This window comes from Onychomys torridus, chromosome 18 (genome assembly GCF_903995425.1).
Source record: "Onychomys torridus chromosome 18, mOncTor1.1, whole genome shotgun sequence".
Lineage (NCBI taxonomy): Eukaryota > Metazoa > Chordata > Mammalia > Rodentia > Cricetidae > Onychomys > Onychomys torridus.
The window spans coordinates 13,221,180-13,235,998 of NC_050460.1; the positions used below are offsets into that span (position 1 = coordinate 13,221,180).

The 14,819-nt window shown below is 43.0% G+C and overlaps 1 protein-coding gene across 1 annotated transcript; it reads left to right on the forward strand.

Annotated features, from left to right (window-relative positions):
• Positions 1 to 6,978: 6,978 nt before the first annotated feature.
• On the forward strand, positions 6,979 to 11,717 carry C18H6orf141 (chromosome 18 C6orf141 homolog). Its single transcript, XM_036168421.1, has 2 exons — positions 6,979 to 7,705; positions 10,764 to 11,717. Exon 1 carries the CDS (start codon positions 6,980 to 6,982, stop codon positions 7,511 to 7,513), a length of 534 nt encoding a protein of 177 aa, XP_036024314.1. The 5' UTR covers position 6,979; the 3' UTR covers positions 7,514 to 7,705; positions 10,764 to 11,717.
• Positions 11,718 to 14,819: the final 3,102 nt, after the last annotated feature.

Genomic DNA, 14,819 nt, shown 5'->3' on the forward strand with positions numbered 1-14,819 from the left:
TTTAAGGCCTCCCCCCTCCTTCAATAAAGGGCATTCTGCTGAGATGAATGACCCACTGTCTTGTTTCTCTTTTTAATCCTCAGCCCTTTGCTCGACATGGTGAATGAGTAGTAACGTGGGCGTTGCTACTAGAATCCTCAAAGCCTGCTCCCACAGTAATGCACTTCCTTCAACGAGGCCATACCCCCTCCAACAAATCCCCACCTCCTAATAGTGCCACTCCCTGAGATTATGGGGGAGGAGGGCAATTACATTCAAACTACCCACCTTTGCTAGTGCACATCCTTAATATGAGTGATTTGTTAAGATTTTGGCATTGTTATCACAATGCAAGCAAATGGGCATGTTGGTTGAACTTTCCTTCCTGCCTTGCTCCCCATGGACCTCTGGATGCAGCAGATGTGCATCTTGTCATCTCAAATTACTTAGCACTTTCCAACATCTCACACAACATTTCCACACAGGGCATGTCCTTTTCTTCAGAATACCATATTGTGAACCCAGGATTCATTTCTTGTTATTGCTGGGTAGTAGTCCACTGTGTGAGTCAATCAGTATTTGTTGTTCTTTTCATTCATTCATTCATTCATTCATTCATTCATTCATTCAGTGTGTGTGTGTGTGTGTGTGTGTGTGTGTGTGTGTGTGTACATTCTTATGTATATGGAAACCTGAAGACGTGTTCCTCAGGTTCTGTTCCATTTAAAAACATATTTATGGTCTAGGCTGCCACCTGAGGCCATGTTGATGTCTGAGGGCTATGCTGCCATCAGGGCCTTACTGATATGAGTGGCCTGTGCTGCCACCTGAGGCCATGGTGACATCATAGCCTGTGCTGCAGCTGAGGGCCATGTCTAGGTCGATGGTCCTACTGCAGCTGGGGTCTGTGTTAATGTCCTTGGCTCTTGTTACCACTAAGTGCCATGCAGATGCCTGTGGTCTGGACTGCCATCTGAGGCCATGTTGATGTCCAAGGTCCAGTACTGAGTTAGTTCCGTCCCTCATCCTCATTTGTTCTGGGAGAACTGGCCTTGCCCCTCACCAGCCACAAGAGAGCTGGCTCCACCCCTGGGGAAGTGGAGGTATCCTGGTGGAGGCCTGGGCCAAGCCCACATCCAGGGCTTTGAGTTAGCCCACCCTAACATCTACCCCATCTATGACCTGCTGGAGGGACCATATGGATCCTGCTGAACCATAGCCATAGGAGTTCCATGTCTTGAGGCAACAGCAGGATACCCGAGAAGAGTCTCAGTGAGGGCCCAGTATTGATAGTGCAGCAGAAGCCAGAGGCCTTGTACGATGAACATTTACAAGTAAAGCTATTTGGGCAAAAGGAAAAACTGTATGACATACTGTAGTTCCCAGTGCCACTATGACGAACAAGTAAGTGATGGATGGGAGGGAAAGATGGAGGAGCAGAGTGATTTAATATATATATAATTTTTTTTTTCTTTTTGGGGGAGGATACAAGGCTGTAGGGTAGACATAGAAGAACTGAGAACTGAATGGGATTGGGGTGTATGATGTAAAATTGTCAAAGAATCAATAAAAAATTTAAAAAATATTTATTTAATAGACCCACAGTAATTGTATAATTTCCAGGATTTAGTGTAACATTTCAATATATTGGAATAAATATATTTCAATAAATAAAGAAAAATAACTTTTTCTTTATTTTTTTCTTTATTTAGTGTTGCCTCAAAGATGATCTAGTTCAATGATTCTGAAATGTGGCTGTTAGAACTGTCTGGGAAGCTTTAAATATGGGCCCAGCCACATTCCAGCACAGTTATGGTAAAATCTTTCAAAATAGACCAGATAACATCTATTTTTAAAAAGATTTATTTTATTTATTATGTATACAGAAGAAGGTGCCAGATCTCATTGCAGATGGTTGTGAGCCACCATGTGGGTGCTGGGAATTGAACTCAGGACTCTGGAAGAGTATTCAGTGCTCTTAATCTCTGAGCCATCTCTCCAGCCCCCAGATAACATCTTTTAAAAACCCTCTCTTAGATTATCCCAGTGTCCAGTCAAGTTTGAGAAGCCGTGAGGTGTTTTCATTCATGTGTAACTTGGAATTTGGTTGCAGGGCAACTGGAGCTGAGCCATGTTTTTGTTCTGTGAATGCTGGACTCATGACATTCCATTCGGTTTATCACTTGCTGGCTGCTAGAAGGGCTGCAGTTACTTTCCCATGAGCTGAGAGCTGGTTGCTAGACCAGTTTTTCAACTCTTGGATGTTAACTTTGATAAGAGAAGAAAGCCGTGAAGTGCTAATATGGGTGTAAATTAGAGCCAGGAAGCTGCCAGCAGACGGTTTATCTAGAGGAAGTGGAATTAGAATAACTAACTGTCAAGAATACTGTAATATAGGTGTGTGAAATAACTCCTGAAGGCCAGAGATGTGGTTAAGTGGCAGAGTGCTCATTTAGAATGTTCAAGGCCCTGGCTGCTCCATACCCTCCCCCTCCCCTCACACATATGTACGTACACACACATATGAGGAGAGAGACAGAAGGGTGGGAGAGAGAGAGAGATAACCATCCTTCTGAGTCCAACTTATAAAGTAAGAAGACCAACAAAAGTATACATTTATACTATAGGGAAAAATTGTAATTATGTTTTTTTACTTGTTTTAGTTTTTGAGACTATAACACAATCACAACATTTCTCCCTTTTCTTTCCTCCCTCCAAACCATACACACATGCATACACACACACACACACACACACACACACACACACACACACACACTTCTAAATATCACCTGCTCAGTCAGTACAACGTTTTTATTTGTGCGTATGTTTTCAGGGTGGACCATTTGGTATGAGTAACCAACTGGAGTGCTCAACCCGGAGGAAGACTGTTTCTCCCACTCCTGCACTCTTCAGTCGCCTGTAGTTCACCTGCAGGGTTTGAGGCCTCAGGGCTTTTCCCTTGTTCACGTTGGCATGGCCATTGGTGTCAGCCTGGTTCAGCTCACATCTGGGCAGCCTTGTCAGTGGGAACTTATCGGTGTAGCTTCTGACATCTTACTAAGAGACACACAGTCTTACAGCGAATTAATGAAAATCTTCTGACTTTTGAGGATTATAGTGCAAATTGGAGTTTCACCATTACTGTTCAGTATAGCTCAGTACCGACTGACACACCAACTCCCGCTGGCCAGGGTGCTTGCAGCTCTCACAAGTAACTTAAAGAGTCAGCCAGAGGGTCCATCTCAGTACTCTTTACACATTTTAAAAATCACCCCGATATATTAAAACACAATGTTGTGTCACTTATGGAAGGGACTCTGAACACCTGTGCACTCAGCCCAGAAGGGACATCAATGACAGGCCAAAGGCATGATGTCACTCAAGTCTAGCTTGGTGAACCTGTGAGCTTATTGGGGTTAACTACAAGAGCATAGGTGACTCAAAGGCATCACTGGAAAGCCCACCCAGCATGAGCAATGACTCACTAACTGCATTCTAGGAGGTCCTTGTGCAGTCAGAAGGCTAATTCTCCCACAGCTGCTGCCTCTGTGTATACAAGGTTAGGGGGCTTGACAATTGCATTATCTCCCAGTAGCTTCTGGAGCCTCCTAAGTTTTGTTTACTCCCTGACTATCATGAACCTCCCTCCTACTCCCATGGGAAAATATTTTCATTGGGAGGCCACAGAGCTACACAACACACAGCACGCATCACCCTGCATGAGAGCTATGACTTTTGGCCTTTGTGAGTGTGTTTCCTCCACATTTTCCATTCACGGCCTTAATGTGCACAGATACACAATCTCTTCTCATTTAAAAATGCAGGTGCTGTATGAGGGGGCGACCTCATTCCTTAGAAAATAGTTTTTCCTGTTTTTCATTCCCTGGTTTAATTCTTCATCCCATCCTGAGGCAAGAAAAGTACTTGGAAGCAATAATCTTGTACTTCCTCCAGATACACACACCCCCAACTAGGATTCTCTCAATTTTCCTGAAAAGAAGGAATGAACAGAGTTCTCCTTGCTGCTTCAAAGGTGCAAAAAGGAGCCCGGGACTTTTACAATTTCATATAGGCATGTAATGTATTCTCATTACTCTGTTCCCCACACCCTCTCTGAACCCCCCCCCCCATTCCTATCTCCTCCCTGTCCCTACCAACCTTTCTCAGCTTCATGACTTCTGACTTTTTTAATTTTGAAACTATAATATAAACACATCATTTCTCCTTCCTCCAAACCCTCCTATAGTCCCTTCCATGCTTGTTTTCCAATTCATGGCCTCTTTTCTCATTTATTGTTGTGGCATGTTTCATATATATTTATATTCCTAAATATAACCTACTCAGTCTGTATAAATCTTACTTGCGTGTATGTTCTCAGAGCTGACCATTTGTGGTGCATTAATCAGGGTCATCTGTGTGACCAATGGATGGGATTATTCACTGGAGCCTAATGGAGTTACCAGTCTGTATACAAATGAAGACAATGATTTCCCTCCTCCTTGAGTGAATCATTCAATAGCAAATGGATTAGCAGTGAGGATTATGGCCCCCAGAGCCCCTCCTCCACCCATGCCTAACTGTTAAAGGGCCCTTTCTTGTACTGAAATTGTGGAAGCATCTGCAGCTGCTGTGAATTTGTGGTATGTTTCTCATCATGTCCATGGACCACCAGCATCAGAATGACTGAGGGATTTTGTTGCTGAAGTTTTCCTGGTCCTGCCTGGCCCATGGTCAGGACAAATCTCTCTCACCTGCCAGTCCTATAGCTGCTTGGACTCAAGTAAACACACAGAGGCTTATATTCATTAAAACTGTTCGGGCTGGAAAGATGGCTCAGAGGTTAAGAGCACCAACTGCTCTTCCAGAGGTCCTGAGTTCAATTCCCAGCAACCACATGGTAGCTCACAACCATCTGTAATGAGATCTGGTGCCCTCTTCTGTATACGTAATAAATAAATAAATCTTAAAAAACAAACAAACAAACAAAAAACTGCTCGGCTCAGGCCCACCATTGACTAGCTCTTACATTTAAACTAACCCATAATTCTTATTTATGTTTAGCCACCTGTCCTGAACCTTTTCTCAGTTCTGCCTTAACAACTTGCTTCCTCTGTGTCTGGCTGGCAACTCCTGACTCAGCCTTCCTGTTCCCAGAATTCTCCTCTCTACTTATCCCACCTATACTATATTTCCTGCCTGGCTACTGGCCAATCAGTACTTTATTTATTACCAATCAGAGCAACACATAGCAATCACAGCATACAGAGTGATATCCACAGAAGGATTTGCTAGAAGTCAGTGTTCAAAGCCTAACTCCAAACCCATGGAGACTAAGTCTGAGAGAATAGGTCAGAACGTTGATCTGCAGATGATTCTCATCTACACTACAGCTATGACTCCTGAGTGATTACATCACTGCACCTCCAGGGAAGCACACTATGGAGATAAGGAGTTTGGCTTGTTCCTCAAAACCTTCTATCACCTTGTTACTGGCATTTAGCAATACTAAGTACTTCCTCATTAAGTATAGGAACAGAACAGAGGCTTATAGTTGTAAAAGAAGAAACTTTGCAGGTCAGTTAGGAACAAACATATAAACATAATAGAAACCAGGCTCTACTGCTTATCAATGTTTGACCAGGGTCAGGAATGCTACAAAATTCCCAAAGATACCAAAGAAATATTACTATCTTATTTCATTGTGAAGGATAACAGAGTTTAAAGTACTTAAAGCTATTTTCATCTGAAGCAACCAAGAATAATAAATGTGGAGTAGCAGTGGCCAGCCACAGCAAGGCTTCTAACCAGCCAGACTCCACCCTGATACCGGAATGTCTTTTTCACCATGCCGTTCAGTTTTTCTTGCCACACCAGAAATTCCCACAGTTGTGGTCATTTTTGCTAAACCAGAAAGGAAAATAGTATTATTGAGTAAAACAAACAGCTGTTATCAAGGATGGACTAGAACTTACGCATACAAGCTTTTTCTCCTATTGGCTAGTGTTCTCCATGAACCTCAGCATAGACTAATGTGGCATAGGCCCTGACCATAAATGTCCACAAGCTTTGCCATATAAACACACATGGGAACATATGTATGCGTTTATTATCTGTGGGGTGAACTGGAGGTTACAAGAACATAAATTCTGAAGCCTGTTTTAGTGATTTGTTCTTGTTTTGTTTTGTTTTTCTGATTCTCTCCTAGACGTGCTTCAAGTCAAAGGCACTAGGTCTCTTTCTGATATAAGAGATGCTAACAACCAAAAGATGCTGGCGTTCCAAAGGAAATGTGCAAACTAACAGCACTGTTCCCTAAGACTTTAACCGATTCAACCTCACCCCTGTGATCTGCGGTCCACAGGCTTGGCCATGTGTGATCGCCTAGGGGAAGAAAATGGACACAGAGGGATTCTTTTCAGTTCAAGCATGCGGGAAGCTGAGGACTGAGCATTCCCAAGGAGTTCAAGAACAGTCATGCTACACGGTGAGTTCCAGGGCTACAGCATGACACCCTTTCTCAAATAAGTATTCTTTTCAGAAGAATTTCATTAAATCACATGATTAAAAACCAAATGTACTTGTTTCTTCGTGCTTGAACATCCATGGAAAGGAAATAAGGAACAGTATTTTGGGAGGGTCACAGCACCCAAGTGCCTCTTACTTCTGCCTTGGAAGAAAGGGATACGGGTGTGAGGGCAGATGGACACCTCACTAGGCAGTTGTGAGGTTGGAGTCAAACACATCAAAAAAAAAAAAAAAAAAAAAAGAATCCGGTCTATGGCCAAGGGTAAAGAAGAGGCGCCAAGGCTGTGTTTGAATAGGTGGGCAGTCATGAGGTCTAAGGGCTGAAAGGAGCCCAAGAGAGGAAGTTGGAATTCTCAGCTATCCTGGCCTCAGGCTGGTGTGACTCGCTCAGGCCACACCCAGTGCCCGCACCACCCGCGGTTTTCTGAGCATAGCTGGAGTTTTCCTTTGAGAACTGGAGAAACGAGGACCTATGAATGACCCCCTCGCCAGGGACCAGGCCCGGGGGAGATCCCGGGGGCGCGCCGAGTGCACTCCGCGCGCGGTGGGGTGTGGGCCACCCTTGGATCTCCGCGCCCCGGATCCCGCCCTGGCTGGGACCGAGGCGGATTTTTCAGCAGCAAGTGGGGACGTGAGATCCCGAACGCGAGAGAATCTGGATTGCCAGTCCTGGGTCAGAGAGAAAGTGCTCTTTCTTCTGCACCCCGAGAGGTGGTTGGGAACACCAGCAGACCCTGCTTGCGCAGAGCTGGAGGATAGCGAGGATTTCCCCCCAAGGATTAGAGACCACCGCGATTCCGAACCCGACCCGAAGCTTTCCCGCAGACGGATTGCCACGGCTCCCAGAGGGGACCCCGCAGCCACACCCAGGCCGGTGCTGGTGCGGGTCGTGGATTACCAGGTGACGCAGGAGGTGCTACAGACTGCGTGGACCAAGGGGCATATGACTACGAGGACCGAGGAGCGCTCTGTGACCGCGGTCACCTTTCGCACCCACAGTGAGTAACACGGTTTGTGGGGTCCCGGGCCCCGGCAGAACCTGGATGTACCCTGCGTTGCTACGGGAGGATAATTCGTCGCCAAGGACCCGAACCTGAGAAATGTTACAGGGATGTGAATGCGAGAAAATGCTCGAAGAACCAACTCTAAGAAGCCTTAGACTTCGACTGTGTCTCACAGTCGTTTAAGAGAACAAAAGGTATTTTTACCTTGGCGGTAGATGGGAGTTTGAAAGCGCAAAACCTTAGTTCACTTGTTGACGTTTTTTTGGAAGTAACTCTTATTGCTTGTCTGCGTCTGTCTTTTCCTGTTGAGCACCCAAAAGCGGAAGTAAAGTTTGAAGTCTGCTCTCTAGGATGTGTGTGGTGTGTGGAGCGGGTGCGGAGAGGTTTGCTTTGAAAGCCTTAAGAACTTTTGTTGTTGCTGGTTTTTTTTTTTTTTTTTTTTTTTTTTTAATATATAGAAGAAAACAAAAAAGAATCAGGAAGCGAAGCAAAACGTTTGTAGGTACTCTGTATTGGTGTGCAGCTTATACCCCTGTCATTTGTATTTCCATGTTAAGAAGAAAAGGAGTAAGGGAAAGAGACGGGGTGGGAGGGTGGATTTTTCGGGAGGAGGGGACTGGCCTGAGCTTTGAGGGTAAGATGCCATTTAACAGGGCTTTATCCCAGAGGACATCTAACCCAGTTTCCGGTTTAATAAGAAAGGTAGACATTCTATATGCAATATGTCATGAATGGTTATATGACATATTCTTATTTTTTTAATTATATTTATTTATTTTACATCCCGACCGCAGTTTTCCCTCTCTCCTCTCCTCCCATTACCCCCGCCCACCATCCACTCTGCCTCTGCTTCTGTTCAGAAAGAAATATGCCTTATTCTTATCCATAGTTTTTAACGACTAAGAGTTCTAACTAGGACTGAATGGACAATAACTCTGCTGTTTTTAAAAGTCTAGTTTTATTTTTATTCAATTAGATGTATCAGTATGTGGGTATGTATGTGCATGTGAGTGCTGGTAGGTAGGTGCCCGGAGGCCAGAGCTCCTTGGCACTGGTGCTATAGGAAATTGAGAATTGTGGAATTGAGTGTTGGGAACCAAACTTGGTTCTCTGCAAGAGAAGTCTGCATTCTTGACCACTGAGGCCCCTCTGCAAACTCTTCCCTGTGTTTAAAACAATCTAAGGCTAACACTTGGTCTTTTAATGCCATAGACATTATCATTAAAACAAACTTTATTATTTTATTTATGTGAGTGTTTTGCTTGTAGGTACATCTGTGCACCGCTAGTGTGCCTGCTGCTCTCAGAAGTCAGCATTGTATCCACTGGAATTGGAGTCAGAGGCGGTTGTGAGCCACTGTCTGGGTGCTGGGTATTGAACCTGGGTCTTTTGCAAGAGCAGCAGGTGCTTGTAACCACTGAAACATCTCTCCAGCTCCACATCATTATTGTTTTTAGTATTGGGACTTAGTTTGGAACTCTGAGGAGCAAAACAAAGCTCTTAGAAAGAGTTGGGGGGAGGAGGCTTGAATTTACCTTATGAGAGGGGTGTTTGGTAACAGACCAGTAACAAAGGAGAGGGGCTCTGCTTTTGGGGGTGAAGCTTGAACAGCTGCTCTTGTTCAGTCCTTCCAGCTGTCTTCAGTTAGAGTTTGAATGGCCTTCAAGCCATCCTCTGATCCACCTCTTATATTCTGCCTGTCCAGACAGTGTCCTTTTACAGATGAGCTACTTTGGGCCTAGAGGTCACTTAGCTTGTGGAAATCATAAGCAAGTGTTTGCATATGTTTACTAAGTAGACAAGAAATGTGATCATCTCTCTCCTGAAGATTCATGGATGAAGTTTGCTGCGTCTCACTTCTAGGAATCCAAATAGGCTCAACCAGGAGAATTTGAGTTCTAGGCCGCCCTGCTACACAGGGAGACCCTGTCTCAAAAGTGGATATCTGAAAGCACCATGGGTTTCTAAGGCAGGTTTAGGGAAAGTATGAGAGTAGAATCCCTGCATCCTGTAAGGCCTGTTCACTGAGGTTCACCACTGGCACTTTTCAGGCCTGGGAGAGCTTCCCTTGAGGAACGGCATTAGTCCTTGAGTTTATTCACAGATCTGTTGAGTAGCTGGAAAACATGATGTTAGGCCACCAGTAGATTCTTCTTTTGCAGAAATTCTTTGTGGCTTCTTTGTAAGGTTAATCATGACCGGTAAATGGCCTCTCTGCACTTGTTGGATTGGTCCTAGGAGATTGAACACTGAATGGAGACAAGAAAAACAACCCTCTTTTGCAATGAACCAGAACAGTAGCATCCTTTAGCTCTCAGAAGGCAGGCTCTGGAGTCTTGCGGCTCATACCAACCCTTTGTTAACTAGTAACCTTGGGCAAGGTGCCTAATCTCTATGACTTTACTTGCTAAGTGGTAATAACAAATGCTGAGCTTTCTGAGTAGGATTTAGTTAAAATATTGGTGACGGCAGCGGTGGCAGCGGTGGCAGCGGTGGTGGCGCACGCCTGTAATCCCAGCTCTCGGGAGGCAGAGGCAGGTGGATCTCTGTGAGTTCGAGGCCAGCCTGGTCTACAAAGTGAGTTCCAGAACAGCCTCCAAAGCTACAGAGAAAAACCAGAAAAAAAAAAAAAATAGAATACTGCCTGGCATGTAATACATGCTCAACATTTAATCCACTGTTCTCTGAACCAGGATTCAGGTTTTCGGTTTTTTTTTTTAATTTCATAATGTAGTATAGAAATCAACAACAAAACAAACAACAACAAATAATGAAAACTGAACTAGTGGTTTTTACTAAGACTTCTATATTCCTGAAAGACTTATTTTTAGCTTTTCCCATCATTAATGGATCATTATGTACATTTTCCAAATTTCTTAGAAACAATTTCTACATCATGTGGGAGACCTCAGCTAAGGCTAGAGGACCATGGTCACTATGCTGAGTGAGTGGAGTGACTGAAAAGCTTTCCTTGCCTCCTTGGCAGGTTGAAGCTTTGAAGACAAGGGTCTTGCCATATAGTCTTGATTGGCCTGGGAATCTTGATGCAAATCAGACAGACAGACTTAAGATCTGCCTGCCTTCCGAGTGCTGGGACTAAAGGCATGTGCCATCACACCCCAAATGAAAAATCATTTTTGAGCTACTTTACTAACCCCTCAGTTAGCTGTCTGCAACATGTTTATAGGTTTAAAATAGATGTCACAATGAAAGCAGAAAGTAGTTGCTGAACTGTCTTGATTTGCCTTACAGGTGAAGAACATTTTCTATTTCACAAGTGTCTTGGGAAGAGCATCCAAACTTGTCTCCAGTACTAAGGAATCTCTCAGGATGACCGTGTCTCCGCTCTTTGACTTAACCTCTACCTCACAGAAAAACAAGTTAATCTAAAATTGTCTTTGTTAGATAAATTGCATCAAAGACTCCCAGATGCCCATCTAAGCATTTTATGACTGGAACAAATGTCAAAGCCACATAACCACCATGGATCAGGCCAGTGTCTACCTCTTTTTTTATTAATATGCATTTTTAATTTTTTTGAGACAGTGTCTCACTGTGTGTCCCAGGCTTACTTTGGACTTGGTGTCTAGCCTGTGATGATTGAACTTGAAATCTTCCTCAGCCTTTCACATACTGGGATGACAGTGTGTGCTAGAATGCCTGACTACCACCTCCTTTTAACCCATTTTTCCATACCTGTTATTACCTGTGATATTCATTATATTTGACTTGCTGTTGTTTTGAGGGGCCTTATTAGCTCATGTTAATAAAGCTCACTGTGACTCTTTTTTCTTCCTAAGATTTTAAAATTTTAAATTTATTTTGTGTATGATTGTATGCTTGCATGTATAGATGTGTACAATGTGTGTGCCAGCTGTCTACAGAGAGCAAAAGAAGGTATTATATTCCCTAAAACTGGAGTATAGGTGGTGGTGAGCCTCCGTGTGGGTAATAGAAATGAAACCCATGACCTCAGTAAGTGCCGCAAGTATTTTTAACTGCTGAGCCATTTATTCAGTCCTGAAAGTGATTCTTAGAAGAAGAACGAATAGCTTTATTTTAAAAATAAATTGTTGGGTCCCAGTGTAGCATAAGCCTTTCATTGCAGCAATCTCGGAGGTCTAGAAGTGGGAGGATCTGGGGTCCTAAGGCCAGCAGGAAGACATATAGTGAGACCCTGTAACAAAACACAACAGAAAAAGAAAAGAAAGAAAATGAGAAAATGTTTGCTCATCTAGAAAAAAATAAAGAAATATTATGAGGTTAATAAAGATAGACTAAAAGACACCCCCCCCTCCGTGATCCCACATCTCTTTAATATTTAGTATCACTTAAATGTGATTTTAATTCTCTTTTTATGTGTATCCTTAGGTTGACACAGAACATACAGTTTTCACCTCAATGGGAATAAAAGATAGTTCATTCTAAAACCAAACATGGGTGACCATGGCCCAGGAACCCAGTGATACAGGTTATGCCAAAACCCATGTGCCAATGTGGTTTCATGACATTCTTATAATACCAGAACATCAGAATAGTTCTTAAATCCACACGCTTTTTAAACACACTGGTAGAAACATCAGGTAGATGGGTACAGCAAAGTGGGAAACTTCTGTTAAAGGTCTCAGATGCAATCTGCCTTTGTGTTGGTGGAAGCCAAGAGTCTATATATTCCATGGATGTTAGATCACTCAGAGAGGTGAGCTTACATAACCCAAGATACATTGGGTCTTGGCCTGCAACATTCAAACTCTATATAATTATTCAAGTTATAACCAGTTAATTAATTAGTTAATCAGCACTGTAGAATGTTTAACTCAAAGTGTGGCTTTCATGTACAGTTTCAGCTAATGCATACTTATGCATTTATTTTATTATAAGCATAAATTATATAAAAAAATGGTCCTGGTGTAACTCCTGTGTATTTTTTGAGTAAAGTTTTTAATGTAAGTATCCTGGTTGGTTAGCTGGGTAGAATGAGAAGAAATGAAGCTTTTCCTCTACTGAGTCCTTTTTGGTCATAAAGTTTTATCACAGCAGCAGAAAGGAACCAGAATGATGATAAACTCACATACAGGCTGGTGTCAATGATAAGCTCACATACAGGCTGGTGTCTCTGGTGATCTAGCTGAAGGGGCCCCCCAAGGAGAGAAAAACAGAGTCTCAACTTCCTTCTGAGTCAGAGCATATTTTTCTGGAAAGATCCCTGGTTGATTCACATTAAAGTTTCGCAAGCGTCAACCTATCCTTCAGGTTTACTTCAATGTATCAGTCACTTACTAGAATTAAAAATATAATTTTTAAAAAATTATCATTTATTGTTAACAATGCCTGGGCAATAACAATGTGGAGGATTATGGAACTAGTGTTTGTAAAAGGGCTCATACAGTTCATAAGGGATTTGTAAGTTGGAAAAAAAATTGTGTCTTTTTAAACAGCCATATTATTCTATAATTGTCCCCAGTGAACTATTGATTGATTATTGGCTCTCTTACCTGAGAATGAGTCTTTCTTTATCAAAGAATGTGAACTGGTTTCTTGTCAGAAGTCCCTTGGGGGAGGAAGGGCAGGAAGTCATTACGGACAGCTCAATGGCAGACCTCTGCAGCTGAGTCACAGCTTGTCAGTCACTCGTGATGAATTATGAGGGAGTGGGGCAAAGGTGGGGCTTGAATTTCAATCAACTGATTCAGGTAAGAAAACAGGGCCCGGACTCTGGAACACCCTGAAAATCTCTATAGCCACAGTTAGTACTTTGCTCTTTAATTAGAAAGGGTGACTCTTTATGAATTTATTGCTCTAAATAATCTCATAAATGGAGATAGGGAAAGGAAAAGTCCAGATTACGTGGAGCAGCAGAAGGAGGTATGGTCAGGTTATAGGCACTGCTCCAGCCAATAGTTCCTAGTAGAGTGAGAACAGTTTATGCTCAGAACAAGGAAGTGAATTTAAAATCAGAATCTGACTTCACAGCCTGAAAGAAAATATTGGAGGGCTGGAGAGAGGCTTGCTCAGCAGCTCAGGGTGCTTACTGCTGCATCTGAGTTAGGTCCCTGTATCCATGTTGGGTATCCCACAGCCACTTGTAACTCTAGCTCCAGGGGCTCCAGCACCTTCTGCTTCCTCAGGCACTAGCACACACGAGACATACACTCAGACACACATGAGACATACAATTACACCCATGTACATACATAAAAAATAAAATCTTAAAAAACAGAATAGAGGTTGTAATAATGTTAAGGGAGTTGGCTAGCATCTCTCAGGCTGGCTGCAAGCAATAACACCCAGGTAGTGGGAAAATTTTACTTGCTTTCTTAGTTTGATGAAGGGCCCATGAGTTATTTCTGTGAAATGGAGTCATTGAGGAAGAGAGAACCCTGGATTCTCTTTCTCTGTGTGGGAGAACAGAAGCTCTTGGGAGATACCTGATTACGCTGTGTAAAGATATGTCACTGTGATTGGCTTAATAAAAAGCTGAATAACCTATAGCCAGGCAGGATTTTGGGGGGCAGAGAGGATGCTGGGAAGAAGAAGGCAGAGTCCCTATCCAGACACGGGGGAAGCAAGATAACAGCATGGGCAGTACAGAGAAAAGGTAATAAAGCCACGAGGAAGAAAGTAAACTAATAGGAACGGGTTACTTTAAGTTATAAGAGTTAGTTAGAAACAAGTCTAAGCTACTGGCAGAGCTTTCATAATTAATAAGTCTCTGTGTCATTTGGGAGCTGGGGCAGGAGAAAGACTGGATACAAGAAGCCTAAATTCCCTAATTGTCAGGTGACAAACACGGATGGCCTAATCACACTGGCCAACCTGTCTCCAATACCCTTCAGTACATTCTCACCACTTTAAAAACTGCCATGGCTCTCAAAGGAACTCAGTTTAGTCTCCTTCCCGAACATAAAGCTCTCCGATAGATAAAGTCTCCTTTTGTTCAAATCTGTCTGGGCAAATTTTCTTTAACAGTGAAGTGGAAACAGAGAAAAGGAAAAGGCTTGAGATATACTGCTTTCAAATCCTTGACATCAGAATTTGGGGAGGGGGCTGTATAGAAGACAACTCATCATGGGGATTTAAATCAGGGAGGGACTGAGTGACAAGGTGGACACATCAGAAAGCAGGCAGTTATTGAGTAAGCTTGCCATTAGGGACAGATGGCAGCAGAGGCTGAGTGGCATTCTGTCAGCATTGTAGTAATTCTCTAAGATTAAATTTAATGAAAGCTATGTAGTGCCTGTCATATAAGGAACACCTAAATTAGCTATTATTATCATAATAGCAATAAGTCATGGTGCTTATGTTTAC

Bases quoted from the DNA above. Each gene is read 5' to 3' on its own strand.
- C18H6orf141 (XM_036168421.1), top strand. From the start codon at position 6,980: ATGAATGACCCCCTCGCCAGGGACCAGGCCCGGGGGAGATCCCGGGGG.